General features: G+C 39.8%; 1 protein-coding gene across 1 annotated transcript in view; it reads right to left on the reverse strand.

Annotated features, from left to right (window-relative positions):
- Positions 1-18,679, reverse strand: part of SPRED2 (sprouty related EVH1 domain containing 2) — a 41,013-nt gene extending 22,334 nt beyond the window's left edge. Inside the window, exons 1-4 of the mRNA XM_042780844.1 lie at positions 18,648-18,679; positions 17,527-17,704; positions 8,569-8,737; positions 6,043-6,107 (exon numbers count right to left, since the gene is read on the reverse strand). Coding sequence (XP_042636778.1) covers positions 6,043-6,107; positions 8,569-8,737; positions 17,527-17,704; positions 18,648-18,679 — 444 coding nt within the window. The remainder of the gene's footprint in view (positions 1-6,042; positions 6,108-8,568; positions 8,738-17,526; positions 17,705-18,647) is intronic.
- Between the last annotated feature and the right edge of the window lie 2,070 nt (positions 18,680-20,749).

The raw sequence follows: 20,749 nt of genomic DNA on the forward strand, positions 1-20,749 counted from the left end.
CTCCCCACTGCCTCTGAGCCACAGGTGCAGGCGCCATCCTAGCCTTTCCAGCTTCTATTCCCAGTGTAGGAGCTCTGGTAGCATAGTGGCTAAGACCCTTGACTGCTAACCAGAAGGCTGGCGGTTCAAACCCACCAGCCACTCCTCGGAAGGAAGGTTGGGCAATCTACTTCCGTAGTGACACTGCCTTGGAAACCCAAGGAGGGGTCGCTATGAATTGAGTCCGACTCGATGGCACATAACAACAACAATATGCTTTCAAAACCAACCAAACTCACTGCTCTTGAGTTGGTTCCAGCTCATACCAATCCCTCCTTGGGCTTCCAAGGCAGTATCTCCATGGAAGTAGACTGCTCAATCTTCCTTCCAAGGAGTGGCTGGTGGGTTTGAACCACCAGCCCTCTGGTTAGCAGTCAAATGCCTTAGGCACTACCAAAACAAACAAAAAATCACTTTATATGGGATCTCTTTTATATCAAGAAATTGAATCAAGATACATCCTACACTAATCCTGATCCATTAACATAACAATGACAACTCAGTCCTAAATGGGATTATAGCCTCAAGCATAGAAGTTAGGATTTATAACACACACTGCCTGGGGGCATAATTTAATCCATAACATGGTTATGCTACTATTTCCTGGTTTTCAGATTTGGGTATTATTTGAGGACTTATTCTGGAAGATGAGGATTTAGCTTGTTTATACACCTCCAAAGTATCTTTCTATAAAGCAAGTATTTCCCTAATCCCCCAGCTTTAGAGCCAGAATTCAGCCACTCATCACAATGACAGCTGAAGCACGGATGACACCTGCTACAGATTCTAGATCAGAGTGCTCTAGAAGTATGTACACACTGCAGCTGCATTCTCCCAAGATCATCTTAGAAACACCGTGTTTCTCTATGAAGATGCTAATAATATCTCAAAAGATATTAGAATGCTGCAACAGCAAATCAACCATCAAGTTCTCATGGATTAAGTCCCACAAAACAGAAATTTAGAAAAGTGTTCATAAAATGACCATAAAACCTAGAGCCACTCCTAGTTCTATACAGCCCGCTTTCTCCACTCCTACCTCCCACTGCCAGTTGCCCCCTTCCTTACAGGCTCCGAACCCTCTTGTCTTAGAGGCCTTAACTGCAAGGATCTAGATGGAAGTGATACTGAAGCTGGGCAGCAAACCAGCTCGGCTTTACCCTCGGAGCCAAAAAGTTTATAACTCAAGTTTATTAAAAGTACAACAGAAGGAACAGGCTTGAGGGTCTTTGAGTTCTGGCCCTCTCAAGTCTTCATAGCTCTGAAGTAAAAGAAATGGAAAACTGCCAGTCAGAGGCACCATCATCAAGAACATGCTAATAGCAATGCCCGAAACCTCCTCTGTACCCAATGCTAACCTTTTTTTGTTGCTTTATATTCTTTGCATTATTCAGCTTACAAATTTGTACCAAATGGCTCAGACATTGGCACTTTCTCCTACAATGGTATTTAATGGTGGGGACACTGTTACCACCTCAGTACTTGTGCTCAACTGGATTATCATTATAACTGAAGTCCACCATGGAATGGAGGGGGCTGCAAGGGAGAAAGGAGGGCAGAAGAAGCTTGTGCAGTCCAAAGCTTGTAACAGTGGCCCTGCTAGGACTGAGGGCCACTAAATAGAAAACAATTAGAAAAATCTGACCTGAACCTACTGAGAATTACCCACCTTTAAATGGTCCCCCAAGATAATAATAATGCAAATAAATAAAACATGAAAATCTAAGACTGTTACACATTATTTCTGGATTTCAGATCACATATTTACTGAAAACGTGGAAAGAGCAGTAACACCATGTTATTTTTAAAATGGAGAGAAAAACCAGAGCAAAGAGCCACATGAACTTGAAGTGAATGTACTGAGCAGCCATGGAGCACACGTCATAGGGTTATAGAGACTACAATGATGACCTGCCTATAAACTAATTGGGTGAGGATTCATTCATTTAGCAAACAAAATATGAAAAGAAAGGGGAAGGCTTTTAAGGTGGCAAGAGAGAAATAAAGAACAAAGTACTATGGGATTTTAAAGGACAGAGAACAATCATAACGGGTTCAAGGAGAACTATTCAGAAACAAAAAGGAATAAACAGCTCAAAACACAGATCAGAGTAGGTGCCAGTCAGGAATGTCTGGTGGTGGCTTAGGCAGGAAGGATGTAGACACACACTGCGCTGGAGGCAGGGAAGTGGGAATGAGAGGCCTGGGAACACTGAAGAGGCTGCCATATTGGTAACTGGCCACACAGTGGATGGGCAGGGTAGGGTGTGTGTGTGGTGCAGTGGGTGGGGTAAGCCGGGTGCTATTTTTACTCCTGAAAGACTGCAGAATGGTTTTACCATCCTGGGGATATCAGGAGGACAAGCTGAGTTGGGAGAGTATGTGGCAGACACCTTGTGAACACCCAAGTGCAAACCACTGTGCTCCACAGGGTGCTGCAGGTCCTGCCTGCCTCCAAGCTTCAGCCCCTAAGGTAGAACACCCGAAGAGTGTTTATGCTCTTGTGTATCAGGATCATTTCCCACACTGTCCTGAGAGTTCTTCTCCTAGCCCCCAGAAATTCCCTGAAATACAAGGGAATACAGATCTCTGGATCTAGCAGCAGAAACAGAAGAGGCAGACTCGACTCCTCAAGATAGAAGTCTGAAGGTTTTCCCATACACATGCTGTTCTCTTAGAAAAGACCATCATTCTGGTTCATCACAAGCTGTAAGAGGACCTTACCATCATTTACACTGCTTATAATAAATGAGTTCCTCGTTCTAAACAACTGTCTTACCTGAAAGTTTTAGAACACAACAAAACTCAGGGTGCTGTAGGCTATACAGTAGTTAAAGCAGTTCTCACTTCCTTGGCTCTAAGTTTCAGATGCCTTGTTTACTGACTTAGGACAGAAAATCTAAGGTAAGGGAGCTCGAGTGAATAGGAAGCCAATGACCTCTCCCATACTTAAGTAGAAGGTGTTTGTAACAGTCAATGGCTTGATCACAGGGTTTTTTTGGGGAAGGGAGGTGCTACTAATAATAGGTCTTTGTTTGTAAGGGAGTTCAGGTAGCATAGTGCCTAAGGCATTTGACTGCTAACCAGAAGGCTGGTGGTTCAAACCCACCGGACAGTCTCAGAAGGAAGGTTGGGCAATCTACTTCCGTAGTGATACTGCCTCAGAAACCCAAGGACAGTCTCAGAAGGAAGGTTGGGCAATCTACTTCCGTAGTGATACTGCCTCAGAAACCCAAGGACGGGTTGCTATGAGTCGGGCCTGACTCGACAACAGTGAGTTTGTTTGTAAACAGATGGAATGAAGGTGATCAACCGTATACATAGGGACCTACACCAGAATCCAATTAAGTGAAGCTCCCCCATCCAGTGAGTTTCCAAGTGTCCGGAAGCAGCAGGGCTGCTTCTGAACTTCTTATTAGTTCCCTGCATTCGGCCTTACCCCTGGAACAGCATGTTGATCCCCTGCAGATTAGAGGACAAAACCAGGAGGTATTCTGGCTTCCATCATCCCCTTCCCTCTCTCCCTCTCCCAATTCTATAAATCACTTCTGGCAGGTAGCTGGGAAGCAGCTGCGAATGACAGTTTTGCTCTGGAGCACAGGAAGCCACCTTTTAACCCGCCTGCTGTTGTTTGTCTCTTGAAACGTGACAAAGGAACAGATGTAAGCAACATGCCAACTGTTGAGAGGATCTGCTCGGAGCACTGTAGGAAGCCTGTTCAGAGCTGCATCACACCGACGGCTCCAGCAGCTCCAAGGAGGGATGAGTGAGTTCATTTCCTGAACCTCCTACGCACACCCTGCTGAGGTCAGGTTGGGATCCCTCATGACCAGGCAGCTCATCACACACTAGAAACCCCTTCCTCCACCCTGTTCGAGGGCCACCAAGGTCCAGTTCAGCCTCACCTTGTTTAGCCTTTTCTCACCCCCAAGCCTCTACTTCCCCTCTGGGCCAGATTACTTTATATAATCTGTGCCAGTCTCTAAGTCTTTCACAGGCCAACCTCATCTCTGTCCAAAACCATCCTGTAATCTCCTTGAGGGCCAGAGCCATGGCTTACACATTTTGTAAACCCAAAGTAGTGTTTTTAAAACCACTGGTTGCAAACCATTAGTGGGTTGGCAAACAACTCTAATGGGTTGTAACATACATTTTTGAGGAGCCCTGGTGGCACAGTGGTTAAGTGCCTGGCTGCTAACCTAAAGGTCAGCTATTTGGACTAACCAAATGTTCTGTGGGAAAAAGAGGTAGCAGTCTGATTCTGTACAACTTACAGCCTCGGAAACACTATCGGGCAGTTCTCCTCTGTCTATAGGGTTGCTACGAGTCACAATTGATTTGATGGCAACATTTCACCAACATTTTAAAATATGAAATAAATATCAGCTTATAAAAGTCATTCTTGGGCACAAGTGGGGAAATATGAACTGGGTATTAGATGATATTATGAAATTCCTATTAATTTTCTTAGGTATGGTAATGGTGTTGTGGCTGTGTAGGAGAATGCTTTATTTTTAGAAGATGCATGTGGAAATATTTAGAGGTGACTTATTTTCAATGGAAGGAGCTCTGGTGTAATGGTTAAAGCATTCAGCTGCTAACCAAATGGTTGGTGGTTGGAACCCACCAGCCACTCTGTGGGGAAAGATGAGGCAGTCTGCTTCTGCAAACATTTATAGCGCTGGAAACCCTATAGGGCAGTTCTATTCTGTCCTATAGGGTTGCTATGAATTGGAATTGACTCCATGGCAGTGGGTTTGGTTTTAGTTTGATATTTTCAATGGAGTTCCTGGGTTGTACAAATGGTTAACATGCTTGGCTGCTTAACTGAAAAGGTTAGAGGTGAGTCCACCAAGAGGTGCCTTGAAGACAAGTCCTGGCAATCTACTTCTGAAAAGTCACCTATTAAAAATCCCATGGAAAACAGTTCTATTCTGACACACATGGGGTCACCATGAGCTGAATCAACTTGATGGCATCTGGTGGTATTTACAAATGGCTCGGCAAAAACAAATAAAACAAAATCTGACAAAACAGTCATGTTTGTGTGCATGTGTGTATGTGCATTTAGGGACCCATACATGGTATATGTGTGTACACAAAGCCAAAGTGGCAAAATGCTACAACTGTTGAATTTAGGGGTAGGGTATATAGTTCATTTAATTTTTCTGTATGTTTGAAAATTTTCGTAATAAAAAGCCAAGAAGGAAACGAAACAAGCGAAAAAAATCAGAATGCAGAACATGAAGTCCAACTTAGTTTCAGGTATATATGGCTGTGTGTCCTGAGCCACCACGTAAATATATTTTGTACTGAGAGTCTAGGCCACGAGTTTAAAAACACTGCCCTACAGCTCCTCAGGGCTCCAAGCTCACAGCAGGCACGGAATGAACTATTTGTTAATTAACTTCTAGAAACACAAGAATTAAATGAAGAAGCAAGCTGAGAAATCATTTTGTCTCCAGTTTACATCCCATTAACTCAAGCTGTGTCAAAATAGCCAAGCCCTTTCCTGTCATAGTACACTTGGGTGGAACTTCAATTCAGCCCCTTCAGGCCTTTCTTATCAGATGTTTAATTACTCATTAGGAAGGTTACTTTTTTCTGGCTTTCCCCTTGAAGCCAGAGAGGGAGGTGCATTAACAGAAAACTTGAATTTGGTGGCCAATTGTCCTGGGATGAGGCTCTTTCGGGGCTGAATTTGGGATAGTTCTGGGCAAACCAAAGCAATTTGTCACCCTCAGTTTGAGAGAAGACTCTGAGAGAAGCTAGGAGTAAACCAGGAGAGCTGCCCCTGTTGTGGCAGACAGCACCCACCACTGCAGCATAAGCAAAATGGCTAAACATGGAGCAGGAAAAATTGTGACAAGAAAGAAAGAAATCTCTCTGGTGGCCCAAACAACAAAAACAGATGCCAAACTGCAAAGCGTCTCTCGTGTCCTTAAAGAGAACCTCTGATTATTCATCTAATAATCTGGAAAGCAAGGAACAAAGGAAACTTACTGTAAAAACGTCATCGTCACCAAGCTCGGCTTCATTATGGATGGTGGAAGATGATGTGGTTGAGCCTAAGAAGACAAAAACATGATTAAAAAAAAAAAAAAAAAAAAGTGTTTCCAAAGAGGGTAAGTCAAATCCAATCATTTAAAGACTGTATTTCAATAAAGCCTTATTCCATTCCTTTCGAATGTGATTCGCCAGCAGAAATAAGTACCTGGGAATTAAATGCTTTTAATTCACTCTTCTTTAATTGACTGCTGCCAGGATGCTTTTAAAATTAACTTGGCTTACTGCTGTTCCCAATTAATCACTCTGACGTTTATGCCAATAAAGGCACCACCAAAGAACGGTCTTGCATCTACTTGATCCTCTATAAGGGCATGCAGGGAGATCAGATCTCTGCCGGTGACCCTGAGGTCACTGTGGTTTCTGGGGAAAAGCACTGGACTGAGAAACCCCAAGTTAAATGTGTCACAACTTTACTGGATAAACTTGACTTAGCTTCTGTGATCTTTTCATCTACCAGGGAGGGGGTCTGACACAATAGCTTGTATTAAAATACTGTACTCCACAAACCCAAACTGTAGAAGTCGCCTTCTAAGCTGATGCCATGGCAAGGAGATTTCCTCCCGTAATACCAGGGCATCCATGAGTTTGCTCTGCTCTTCCAGGTAAACTTTTAGTTCATGTCAGAAACCTAGCTCATTCCATTATGGAACAAATTAGTCGTGTAGAATTCAATTATTTTTTCACATCTTCCTTCATGCTAGTATGGAATTAGTAGAACTGCATTTGGAAAAGAGACTATCAACAAAAATTGGTATTTATAGGCAATCACTGCCTGGCACCACTTTTCCCCACTCTGATAGCACCAATAAAATGTGTATTGAACTAACTGACACTGTTAATGGCCCAAAGGAAAAAACACAAGATTTGCTTAAGTGGCAGATATACCAAAAGGGAAACTTATTCTCCATTTTCTTGGTTAGGTTAGGTCTTAAAAAAAAAGTATGCGTTTTGAAAATATTTTGGTATTGCATAAAACAGAATTAAAATAAGTGCTCAGAAAGAGATAAGAAATATTTAAATTTATAATGAGGGACTGGTGGAGAAAGAAAAAAATAGTTTCAAAATACTCTCTGTAGAATTCCTGTTGGAATTACTTCACTCAATCAAAGTTTAAGGCAAGTTTGATAGAGAAAAAATAGGTAGAATGTGCACAGAAAAAAAAATTTAAAAGCAGGAGAATCAAATTTTGTGTGTAGCTTCAGTGATTAAGTACAAACAGCAAATATGTATCAATAATACAGGAACTATTTTCTCTGTGTACATTTAAAAAGCTATGTTTAATAATACATTTTAAGTATTTGCCACTTATGTCAAATCTATGATGTGAATTCGAACTGGGTTTTATTATCTCTTGTGGGTTATCACATGGTTGTAGTTAGTGGATTCATATTCTAGCTAGAATTCTTATTACTGATTAGAATAGCAAGTGTTTCTTTTAATATTTGCTTTTCTCTCCCACTCCAAATCACAATGAAGAAAATGACTTAAACAAATGAAACATATATTCTCTTGGGATTAATCTCCCCTAATTCTGAATTTGGCATTAATGTGCCTTGCTTGATATTTCCTTCGCCACAGGGACCCTGATTATGGAGACTTTTCCATGGAGAAATTTTAACCTTTGATTTGGTGACTGAATGGGTTGAAGTGGAGAATTTGTGTGTGTGCATGGACTCTATCTATGTGTGAGCTTAGACTCTACCCAAGCTCACCATGAGAACTGACTCAAAGGCCCTTCAAGGCCATGATCAATGTCTACCTGTAACTCATCCACAGGGAAGGCCTAAAGTGAACCAGGGCTCCAAGAATCACAGCTCCCTTTGCATCCTCAGTGGAGGCAGTGTACCCTGGCCTTTGGTTATAGGATAGTGGGTAGTGTGGCGGCTGGTGGGCCTGCTAGAATCCATTTTCTGCATCTGAACCAACACAGGCCAAATCTAAGCAGTTTTAATAGTTTGTTGTTGTTGTTGTTGTTGTTATGTGCCGTCGAGTCAAACTCGACTCATAGCGACCCCTCCTTGGGTTTCCGAGGCAGTATCACTACAGAAGTAGGATTGCCCAACCTTCCTTCCGAGGAGTGGCTGGTGGGTTTGAACCGCCAGCCATCTGGTTAGCAGGCAAGTGTCTTAGCCATTATGCTACCAGAGCTCATAGTTTAGGCAGGGTGAAATCAGTCAAAAATTCATTCACATGGCCATTCAGAAATTAGCTGCTTGTCTTTTTCAGAGCAGAGGCTAAAACCCAGCGGGGACCACTCCTGATTCTGAAATCCATCTCCTCCTCCTCTGCACTGGCAATTTAATCATTCTCCTTGGAGCCTCCCAAGGATTTGACATCTACTGACCTGGCCCCCACCCCCTTGCAAATAAATCACAAATATAAAATAGTAGAGTACTGGAATGGAAAAGAACTTGGGAAGTTTCCATAGTCCTATTAAGAATACAGTGATGAATTTAATACCTTCTATAAGGTCTTCAATGGCTTTCCTTACTCCCCTGTCAAAGGCTCGAGCATCAGCAGGGCTTTGGAAAGTAAGTCCAAACTTCCTATTATCGACCTTCCAATGATGAAATGTTGGATTGGCTTTGGTGTAGACCAAGTCCTTTCTTACATAGCATTCCAATACCACCTGAAGGATTGAAACATACAGGCTGGTTACTTGTGGAATTGCCATAATGGTGTCTGATAGCAGGAATTGGATTAGGAACTATCACTGGTGGCAACTAATGAAACCCTTCTACCCCCTGCTTCCATGTACCTGCAAGTCTCCCCATCTCATACTGGCCTGCCTCCGCTGACCATCCAATCTTCCATGACACTACCCCCTTGGCTCTGGTGGCCCCCCACTGTACTGCTCCTTCATCATGCTCCCCTGAACCTCATCCATTCCTCCCCCTTCTGCCTCTGACTACAGTACACTAAACTGAGGTCCTGGTCTTGGGTCTTTGCTGTTCCAAGTTTATGCTTCTATATCAGGGCTTCTGTATTGGTGACCCTCAATCTCTCACCCTGCCCTAATGATGTCTGCCTATGACCTCAAATTCAACAAGGTGAAAACTAATCTGTTTGGAAATTTCTGCGACTAGCTTGCTTCTTCCATTTTCCCCATCTCTTACAATGTCAGCTCCTCTCTGCTCATTCTCTTGGGCTCAAAATCATGTGGTCCTTTTTGCCTCCTTTATGTTCTCTATCCCTTACAGTATTAATCCGTTTCATTTTTCCTTGAACAACTTTTATATCAATCTCATTTCAATTCTCCCACCCTAATCTAGCCTTCTATGAACTCTGTATCAGGATAACTAGAACAATCGCCAAGTTTTCAGCAATCCAGTCTCAGAACTGCCTTTTACTAAGCTTCAACTTTGAGTAGGTTGTCTCTGATCCACTATCATTAATCTCCAAAATGGAAGTAACACTAAGATTATCAATGACAACATATATATGAACATGCTCTGAAAACACTGAATACATCAGAAGCTTAATTCATTTCCCAGTACATTCCCACAACTGGAAGAAGTCTTTTCTTGCATTTGTCCTTGTCATCTTCACAATTTAGTCCCTTATTACATACTATTCTTCACCACTTCCAAGTGCATTAGTCTTGATCCCCTAACTGGACTGTAAAGGATCAAGATTTAACGCTAGCTGTGTCTAGCACAGTGCTATTGTTGATAAAGATACAGAATAAAAGAAGCAGAGCAATATGTGAATGTAAATATAATTCTTTATTCACCAAAAAACCTTCAAAATATTGATAATATTTATTCCTATGGTTTCATTATGATTCATAATGATTTTGCTAATATATGTGTGTGTGTATATATATATGTATATATATACATATATATATATATAGTACAGTGTTTCAGCAGAAATTTATTATTTTTTATAAAAATACCCCTGTAGTTAGTTATAACAACAAAAACATTTTTCGTAAGCCCAACTTATGTGTAGATTTTGCTAAGTTTTAATAGCCTTGATCTTCTGGCAAAGTTTTGCATTTAACACAATGAGATCTTATTAATTTAGATTAATTGATGGGAAGGTGTGAAGGCCTGCTTTAATTAGTATAATTTAAATTAGAGAGTATCTTTAAATTAGTATTAATTTCAAGAATATATCTCACAAGCCGAAATTAAGTGCTACCTAATAAATGTTCCCTAACTTAATTGAATAGATGAGAATAATCAAATTGGCATATCAACTAGCAGTGCCAAGCAGCTAAGTTTATTACACAGTATCAGAAGAGGACAACAGTGCCCTCACACATTCTATTTATAATTAAATTCTTTATTATGGCCATTTTCCCCTAAGAATAGTGCAATGATTAAATGTCAGCCCTGCCCCATTCCAAATTGGGGAAATCCAAATAACCAAGGCTTTAACTAACAAATGTTATCTATTCTGGAATTTATTAGTCTCAATTCAAAGTCTCAAAATAAATGCTTTTTAAAAATGAAGACTTTTGAGTTTCTCCATATTTTTAGGGTGAAAAAAAATTAAGTCTTTGGTTAACATTTTCCAAGCTTACTTCAAAAGCATATTTTCTTAGGAAAATTTAAGCTAAAATAAGTTCAGCCATGTAAACCATATGAGGAGAGAAAACCAGGTATCGCCTCCCAGACAAAGTAACATCACACTACATATTTAAGTTTAGTGACCGGAAGGAAAAGGTCAGATTCTTCAAACTGAATAGCAGGCATAAAGCCTACAGTGAAGTTTTGGCACACACACATTAGGCATTGACTTAAAACTTGAGGAAGGCTTTAAAAATATCTTTTACAATGAGATGCATGGGAAGGAAAAACAAAACAAAAAACCCAAAACCTAGGTGGTTATATTCGTTTTGGAAACTTAAAAATTTTTTATGCAAGAAATACATATTGTAAAAGATTCAAGTAGTTTAGATGACTACATGAAAGGCCCTATTCTTACTGATCCCCTCCAACCCTGAATTCCTCTCCTGTTCCTTATCTACTGTCACTGTGGAACACAATGGAACAATTGGAACACAATCCCAGTTCCCTTTCTGTGGCTTCTTTATATATAAATATGTTTGTGAATGTGTGAGTGTGCTTAAAGGTAGCCATCTTGATCAATTATTCTGTAATTTGCCTTTTATTTTCCTTAACAATATGTCTTAGGGACACAGGCAAAGGATTATTTTTAATGGCTGCACAATGTTCCTCAGTATCGATGTATTAGTTTATTCACCCATTCTCCATGCTAATGGGCATTTAGGTTGTTTCTAATTAGTCACTTTTACAGAAAATGCTGCAATGATCACCCTTGCACAGTAGCAGTTCTCAAAACTGGTCTGTGGGCTGTTGAAGCATCCATCCTCCACCCTAGACCCTTTTGGGGGTCCAGGATGATAAAACTATTTTCATAATAATAAGCAGACAATTTTTCCTCTTTCACTATACTGACTGTATTATGCTGATGGCTAAAAGGAATGGTGGATAAACTGCTGTCAAATGGAGCATGAATCCCAGCAGTGGCAGCCAACAGTACTAAAAGTTATCAGATTCTTCACCATCACACAAAATAAGACGATGCTGGCTTTATTAAGGAATGTCCTTATGAAGCAGTACAAATTATTTTACTAAATCTTGACCTGTAAGTGTATGTCTTTTACTTTGTGTGATGAAGAGGGAAACGCACTTTACATTCTCTTATCAGCTTCTGCATCCAACCTATGGTAATAGGTTGCTTTGGTTGAAGTATATGAAGGAAATCTGGTTTCATATAAATGTGAACTTGGAAAAAGGAGAAAGGAGTATTTTTAATAGCCTTTTCACTTCTGCATATAGAAGAATGAAGGTTGTTTCAAGGAGAAGGACTTGTGTGATTGTTTTGGTTGTGAGTTGAACTAACCGCATTTTCACATACCGCCATGTCTATTGGAAAGAATAACTGAGAGACCAACCATCTGAGAGACCAGCCATGGTTATTCACATTAGGTGTTTGGCAGACATTTTCTTGAAAATGGCCAAAGTAAGGCTGTCACTTCAAGGAAAACAACTGGTGGTATTTACTGCCAAAAAATGTGAACTTTCAAGTGAAAATTAGAATTTTGGATAGTTTCCCAACACTTAAAGACCTTTCTGATGAGATCTGTGGTGATATGAGGAAATGTGACCCCCACCCCCACCACACTGTAGAATGAAATGTGTCAACATATGGGAGATCTGCATAACTCAGTACACCAGTACTTTCTAAATGAACAATGCATGATGTTACAAAATAAGGCATGAGTAAAAAATCCCACTCAAAGCGCAAGATAAACCAGTGGGTTTTAAAGTAACAGAGTCTCAAAAGTCCATCGATGTGGTTTCAGATTCTATATTCCACATTTAAGAAACTACCATGGTGGAGGTTTGGTGTGGTATCAAAGAAAAATATCTACGATTATCTAAAAAGACTATTAAAATACTTCTCCCTTCTCCAAATACTTATCTGTGTATGGCAGATTTTCTTCATATACCCCAACCAAAACAACATATCAAAACAGATGGAAAGCAGGAGTAGATATTAGAATCTAGCTATTTTCAATTAAGCCAGATACTAAAGAGATTTGTAAAAATGTAAAATAAAGCTATTCTTTTTTTTTTTTTATTTTGTATTTGTTCATTAAATGTTATCTATGTTAACAATATTGTCATTTTAATGAAGAAAGCTTAAAAAATTGTTAGTTTTAATTTCTAATATGGTAAATACTAATAGCTATAACCCACAAAGACAAAAGCTCTTTGGAGTCCTCAATAATTTTTTAGAGTGTAAAGGGATCCTGAGATCAAAAACATTTGAGAATTACTCATATACATGTATCTTGGTGTGTAAGTCTATTTCTACAGGACAGGCTTCTAGATGTGGAACTGCCTGATTTAAAAAAAAAAAAAAAGTATGCACATTTAAAATTAATGTCCTGCCAAACTGCCTTTGAAAGACAGCACTGCCACTTGAAACTTTTGTGAAAATGCCTGATCTGTACATAGGCAACAATCGAAATAATCAACCTTTCAGATTTTGTGATTAATCTACATAAGGTGATTTCTCACATCATTTGTTTAAAGAATACTGTATTTTTACACAAATAATGTGAGTTATTTGCGCCCTATGGTAGTTATGTTTGTGTGTCAACTTGGCTGGGCCTGGTTGAGTGGCTGGGCAGCTAGTGGTAGTTATTCCCCATCATGAGACTGGCAATCAACTTCATGATGGGATCTACCACAAGCAGCTCAGTAGCTGCCTTTGGGATGTGGTCTGCCTCCTGTACATAAGGAGAAGCTTTGGGGATAGCCTCTAGCCTATGGCACACTTGGACCCTGCATGTAGCCGTGTCGTTGCTCACCAACCTGCTATGCTCTGCTGACCTTGAGACTTAAAATGGACTTAAGTTAATGGCCTGCTGTGTGGTTTGGTAACATCAGGACTGTGCCTTTTGATTTCTCAACCTTGGGGCTTCTCAATCTCAGCAGCCAGCAGCTGTCTGAGTGAAGACATGCCTTTAACTCCACTGGGCCAGAAGCAGGAGGCAGAGCTAGACTCCAAGGTTGAGGGGCTTTCACCCAGCCCCTAGAACCTGGCACTTTGAACTTGGACTTAAAGCCTCCAAATTGTAAGAATAAATTCCTGTTTGTTAAGGCTGTCCCATTTGTGGTGTATTCCTGTCAGAGTGGCACTAGGTAACCAGAATGCGCCCCTCCTGTGTTAGTTACTGATATATACTATATGCACAGAGGTGTTATTTATGAAAAATATGGTCTAAATCCTTTAATCCATCTAAAGTTAAGATTCAATTAAAAAAAATTATTTATATCTAATTGTTCTGGAAAATTGGTTATTCCCAAATTACAAAAATAATTATTTTCTAAATAACACCTGGGAATAGATGTCTGTAATACAGACTTTTCCATAGAACAGTGGGTGTAAAGTGCACAGGCCTGAACATATAATTCAATGAAAAATAAATAAATAAATAAAGTAGCTAAATTCTAGAACTGTACTACAATGGAAAACTATTGACAACACTGTTTCCATCAGAAAGAACACTTCCTATCTTAGCTAGAAAGCTGGGAACTCTGATACCACTGTACACCAAAAATAATCTCCATGTTCCGGCTGCCATTCCACCTTTTAGAGGGGGGCTCCCTCAACAACCCACCCCATTTGCAGAGCTTCCACTTGGGCTTATAACCTCCCAGAGGGCAGAAGTAGTGCACTGTAGAAGCTTGAAAGCCAAAAGTGTGGCATCTATGGAGTTGAAAGGAAATAAGACTTAGGGCTGGAGAAACGTGATAGGGAGAGGTACACATTTAGTATAGTACCATCTTTGTAATCATCTTGCAACAAACAAGAGAAACTGGGCTACAGCTTCAGAGAGGTGGCAGAGAATCAGAACTCTGTCTCTAAAAACAAAACGAAACAAAACACCAAACTCACTGCCTTCAAGTTGATTCCAATTCATAGTGACCCCCGTTGGGTATCCGAGGCTGTAAATCTTTACAGAAAATTTAATTTCACCCCATCTTCCTTCCGTGGAGAGGCTGATGGGTTTGAACAACTTGACCTTCTGGTCAGCAGCCAAGTGCCTTACCCACTATGCCACCAGAGCTCCATAGACCTCTGTCTATCATTATGCAAAGTTAGTATAATAGGACTAAGCTTTGGCTTTACAAAGAAACAAGTTCCCATGCTGGCTCTGCCCATGACTGTGTGCCCTAGACGGAGGGAGTGGGTCCCCTCTCGTCACACTCAGTTTCCCCATCTACAAAGCAGGACACTATCTCCCTCCTTTTGAATGCTGCAGGAATTTAATTGAAGTTATTTATGTAAAAGACCTAAAGCAAAATGGTAGAAGTTTACATTATGTATACTGATTTGTATTATGTACATATCAGTGCTAGGAATCTAAGTTCATAAACTTGTAAAATAATGAGGTTGGATCAAATAATCTTAGGCTGACATACTCATGACAAACCACAGAAAAACCTGGGGAAAAAAAAATAGTGATTAATATATGTAACCCTCCAGGTAAGATAATCTGCTAACACAGAAGTAATAATAACAATAAGAAGGAAAAAAAAAGAAATTCCCATGAAAATTTTTGGAGAAAAAGAACCCCAACTAAAATAAAAAGGCAAGGAAGAGATTGTAAAAATGTATTGGCAGTGAAGATGCCCAATGAGGATTAATATCTTTATTTCATACAACAGGGCATAACATATCAAGGAGAAAAATAAGGCCCCCAAAAGTAAATATGCAAAGGACATTAAAAAACAATTCACAGTTACAACTGTTTAACAAACAGAAAAACAGTGGACCTAATCAGTTAATAACAACAAGATACTACTGTTACTTCTATAAAACTAGTAAAAATTTTAAATCAGATGACCCTCAATATGTTAAAGGAAATTCTCATATATGCTGGTAGGAGTCTCTCATGCCTTTTGATATATCTATCAAAAGTCATACAAATTTGACCCCTGTAATTTTCCAAGAAAATAATTAATGTGGAAAATGCATGTTAGTTCTATTAAAACACTGTTCATAATACCGGGGGGTGGGGTGGGGTGGCGGCGACCAAAAAAAAAAAAAACCAAATACATCGCCGTGGAGTCAGATCCAACTCATAGTGACCCCTCCTTGGGTTTCCGAGGGGGTATCACTGGGGAAGTAGATTGCCCAATCTTCCTTCCGAAGAATGGCTGACGGGTTTGAACCTCCAGCCTTCTGGTGAGCAGTCAAATGCCTTAGGCACTACTCTACCAGAGGAAAGAACCTCAGTTTTTGACACCAAAGAAGTGGTCAGATAAAGAATGAAACATCACCTGACTGATACCAGCAATATGGATAATTCTTATGAGAATGTTAAGGCAAAACAAGTGATACGCCAAACTGTTTATAAACTCTGTGTGAAAATAAATATATGCACAAGGAAATACATTAAAGGCAAAAAGTGGTTATACTTGTGCAACTGTGACTCAGTGTTGAGGTCAGAGTGACAAAATTTCCAAACTGGTTTCAGGCCCCCAAGTTGGGTCAGGTCATCAAGGAATGGTTCTGAACTTAATTTTTTTCAATTATAATTACTCAGGTTGCTGTGAGGATACAACATTATAATCTAATGAAACAGCCAGGGTTGTACTTAACACACAGTAATCAATACTACATAAATGGTAGTTACTTTTATTTTTCTTTGGTAGTGTGGTTACATTACCTTTACTGTGAATATTTTATAAGCAAAGATGGTTTAATTGTGTAACTCTCAGGTAGAAAGTTTCTTGAATAGACACTGAACATTAGCATTACATTCTCCACTTTACATTTTCAGAAATGAATCAAGTGTAAAAATGGCATTTCTGTTAACCTACATATAACATTTAATAATGGTTTCAATCTATCCTGTAAATTTTTTTAAACTAGGAAAACGGTTACAAAGGACTGAATTTGCTTATTTACTATAGACATTCCAACAGGTGCCACTATTAAGGGTTTCAAGGGTAACACTGACCTATTCCTATGGTGTCTTTGCATTTTCTCTGCAAGATGCTATACTATCCTCCACACAATGAATCATCTGTTGGCCTTTGTATAAAAACATGTCACAATCAAAAACAGATAGTAGTAATGTTCTTCCAGGTTTCTGGCTGCCAATTTAAAATAGATTTGGGGCATTCTATTTCCCTTCATTTCATGGATACCTTCATAACAAAAATCTAGACATCCTGTTCCCTTATGAGATTGTATATTATGAACTATCATCCCCCAAGCCCCACCCATGTGGGGTAATGATTACTCTCCAAAGTATTTATTTATGAGCATGTGTAATTATTTATAGCAGTGTGAAACCACTACTATTGGTTACTTATCTTTTATCAAAAAATACTTTATTCATTATCTTATAAGAAAAAGCTACAGTGTCTTTTAGACAAACCATCATTTAGAAGTAACCAAACAGCAGATGACACCCTGTCTTTGCATTCTACTTTTCCCCATCCCAAACCTCCATGGCATGCTCCATGAACAGACCATGCATTTTTAAAATCATGACTTCACTGCTCAGTACAATGTGATTCATAATAAAGAGCACACTTTTGTTCTGAGTACCTTGCCCAATGACAGAAAGATATCTTAATTAATCCAAGAACCAAACAAGACAGCCACACATACACTACTTCTGAGCATCTCAGTTATATGACGTGTGGTAAAAAGAGGCTTCATTGGAAAGCAGGGGTTATGTTTTAGAATTTGGCATCAGCTCCAGAGGTTTAACTTTTGATGTTTTCCAAAGACAAAGGTGAAGAAGGGGGGAAATGAAACAAACAAAAAAACCCTAAAGGAAAACAGCTTTAATTCAATGTAAAGGAACCAGTCGTTGCTACTTTAACCCACATATTGCATGTCTGCCATTACCAGTTTGTCTTTCTGTCGTTCACCATGGATGAGAAAGCCGCTTCGTCCATTGCCTTCAGGGTGCATGACCTTACAGACCCCGACGCGACTGATCCCTCCTCCTTCCTGTGGGAACCATCCCCCGCTGGAGTCATCTCTGGTCATAACCACAGCCTTGACACGCACAATATAGCTGTCACTAAAACGACAAGAAGAAGAACGGGGCATGACAATGGTCTGGTAGCTGGAGAACATGTTTCACAGTGCAAGGTGACCATCAGCCAGCACTCTCCTGGATGCCGCAAATGGAAATCTGTGCCTGCCGGGAGCCTTAAAAGGTGTATGTAGCCCACCAAGTTAAATTCAATATAAACAACATTAATATATATATATATATATATATATATATATATATATATATATATATATAAAATCTTTGAAGGTGGATGCAAATTTTCCACATTGAGACCCAAGTCTACAGGCATAATGTTCTCCAGTTTTTAGGTAAAAGTATTAATAATAAACAAATTAGCTGATCTCTGGCATCTATAATTTGGGAAAGATAAACCTATTAAGAGGGTATTATGACTTCAAACCCTTCATTTACAATGAATGACCAAAGCTTAACATTTTTAAAGCTAGTAATCTTCTGATTTAGCCTAAGAATATGATAATCCACTTCCAAATTACAAATTGATCATGCAACTGTTTATATAAGCTGGAAAATATTTCAATTCAAATACCCTTTGCCCAGTGTGGCCTTCTGTTTATGATTTTATTTTTTCTAGTCTAAACTTCAATTTCGCAATAAGTTCTTTCCCACATTTGCCAAGATCTCTTTTGTCCTCCAGAGACCAACTCTAGCCTTTTTTCAATGTTCATCACATTTCAGGAAATTTATTTGGATTTTCAGCAAGGCCATTAAAGTCTTACTTGCCATTTTCTTTCTTTGGATTCAATTCATTTTTTTTTTTACTCATTCAAACATATATTTATGTCTTCTCTGTGCCAGATTCTAGGAAAACACAGACCCCCCTCCCCCCCACCTTGCTTGCTCAGGCTTCAAGGGAAGACCTCCCCAACCCCAGTGCTCAGAGCCTGGCCACCATAACCTGCCCCACACCCCTGGTCACCTCACTCACCACAAGAAGCCAAAGCCACACAGACTATCCATTACCCCTACAGCTCTCCTCCTACTCAGCTCGGGGCACCATTACCCTTACTTCTTCAACCTATCCTATGCCCATTCCTTTCATTTTCTTAATCTAAATGACAACTCGGCTCTTCCTGATCCTCTGTGGCCCACTCATACAGGTCTGCTTTCCCTCTCCCATATCCGTTCCCATGGAGCCTGGATATGGGGTGGAGTACTCACCTTGCTGTAGACTATTCACCCTCTCTCCAGTTCCTGCAATGCTTATACACCGGAGCATTCTGTTCACTACCCTTCTTTGTCTCAATCTTCTGCACACTTCTAGGTCATTCCCTCTTATTCCCTGAAAAGATTAGCAATCTCTTCTCTCTAAGTGCACTGTCTTTCCAGCTGTCCACCACTATCCCTGTTAAGGTTCTTGGTGATTCATCTTTCACATAAAGGACCCTTCCAACTCCTTGGCCTCTCAGTTCATAGAACTCCTCTAATCCAATGCTTTTGTCTTACCACTAACCTTAGCCACACATGCCCAGGGTCACACTCCTGAATTTGTTCACATCAACATTTGCACCACCTCTTCAAAGTGTTAGAAAGCAAAGTGTCACTTTGAGGACTAAGGTGTACCTGACGTAAGGCATGACAAAGCTAGGCATTGGAAAAGGGAGACGGAAGAATTGAGGCATTAAAATTGTGTGGTGCTGGCAATACCGAATATACCATGGACTGCCTCCTTATTCACACACTTGCCCTACTTTCCCAGAAAAGAGAAAAGTAAGTCAGATAATTCTTCTCAAACCAACCCTCCAGAACCTTCCTATGACTGAGTAAAAGTCAAAATCTGGCATGTCTACTATTCTTCTCCTCACTCATTTCACTTCAGTCCCATCAGGCTTCTTGAGGGTCTTCCACACGAAGCACATGCTATCCCAGGACCTTTGTACTTGCTATTTCCTCTACCTAGAATGTCATTCTCTGTTCTTCTTCTAAATACCCATTAGGCTCATTTTCTTATTTCATTTAGGTCTCTATCCAAGGTCACTTCATCAGAGAAGACATCCCTGTCTAAATAAATCGGCATCCTCTACTTCTCTTAAATCTTTTACCATGCTTTATTTTTCTACATGCTACTGAATCAACACCAGCCCTGTTTCATATTTGTCTGTCTCCTTTTCCCAGCTACAGCCTAAAATGATGTCTTTTTTTTGTAGTTGGTTGTGGAATAAATGGGTGAAATATACAATGTAAAGAGGTTTACAGAATGATTTGTGGCTAACAGAATCCTTGAGAAAATATAAATGTTCAATAGTCATTTGCTTATGAACTACAACAGCTTAACTGCAATAAGGGTAGAGACCTCTTTTTCATTAACAGGACAGCTGAGTAAAATCACCGGTTGCTCATACACATGGTTTCTATTACTAATCTGTTCATCTCAGGATTCAATATGCATATTCCTTCAGATCTTAGAGATTAATTAAAAACATTTTATGCTATCTGTCTAGATTAGTTGCAAATAAAAAACTTTGGAGAATGTTGATAGTTTTATTTTTCCTGTCGTGTGCCGTAGAGTCGATTGACTCATATGACCCTTTCCAACACAGTAGAACTGCTCAATAGTTTCCTAGGCTATAATCTTATGGGAGCAGATTGCTAGGTATTTATTCCCTCAGGGTGGCTGGTAGGTTTGAACCTCTGACCTCCCAGTTAACAGCTAAGTGCTTAACCATTGCACCACAAGGGCTCCTACACCCTACTCATTCCAGAAAAGCTGAGAGTCCCAAGGGTACGTAATGCCCCAGTGAGAAATACAACTTTCCCAAATCTCCAACAAATGTAGTATGTGTTCATCCCAACAGGAAATCACCAAGATGAAGAACTGAAAGACTACACACCTCTTGTTAAAACATGATTTCATTTTTTGTGTGTGTTGCAGCTGTGTGCTGTTTTCCCTTCCTTTGAGAAGATTAAATAAACATGAAACGGGGAAGTATGCATTACTTATGTTAGTATGTTAGTGCCATATACTTATTTCCAAAGAGTACTTATTAATATACATACACACACACACACACACACACACACACACACACA

This window comes from Orycteropus afer, unplaced genomic scaffold (assembly GCF_000298275.1).
Source record: "Orycteropus afer afer isolate SDZICR_OR568_19922 unplaced genomic scaffold, OryAfe1.0 scaffold00065, whole genome shotgun sequence".
In the NCBI taxonomy this organism is placed as follows: domain Eukaryota; kingdom Metazoa; phylum Chordata; class Mammalia; order Tubulidentata; family Orycteropodidae; genus Orycteropus; species Orycteropus afer.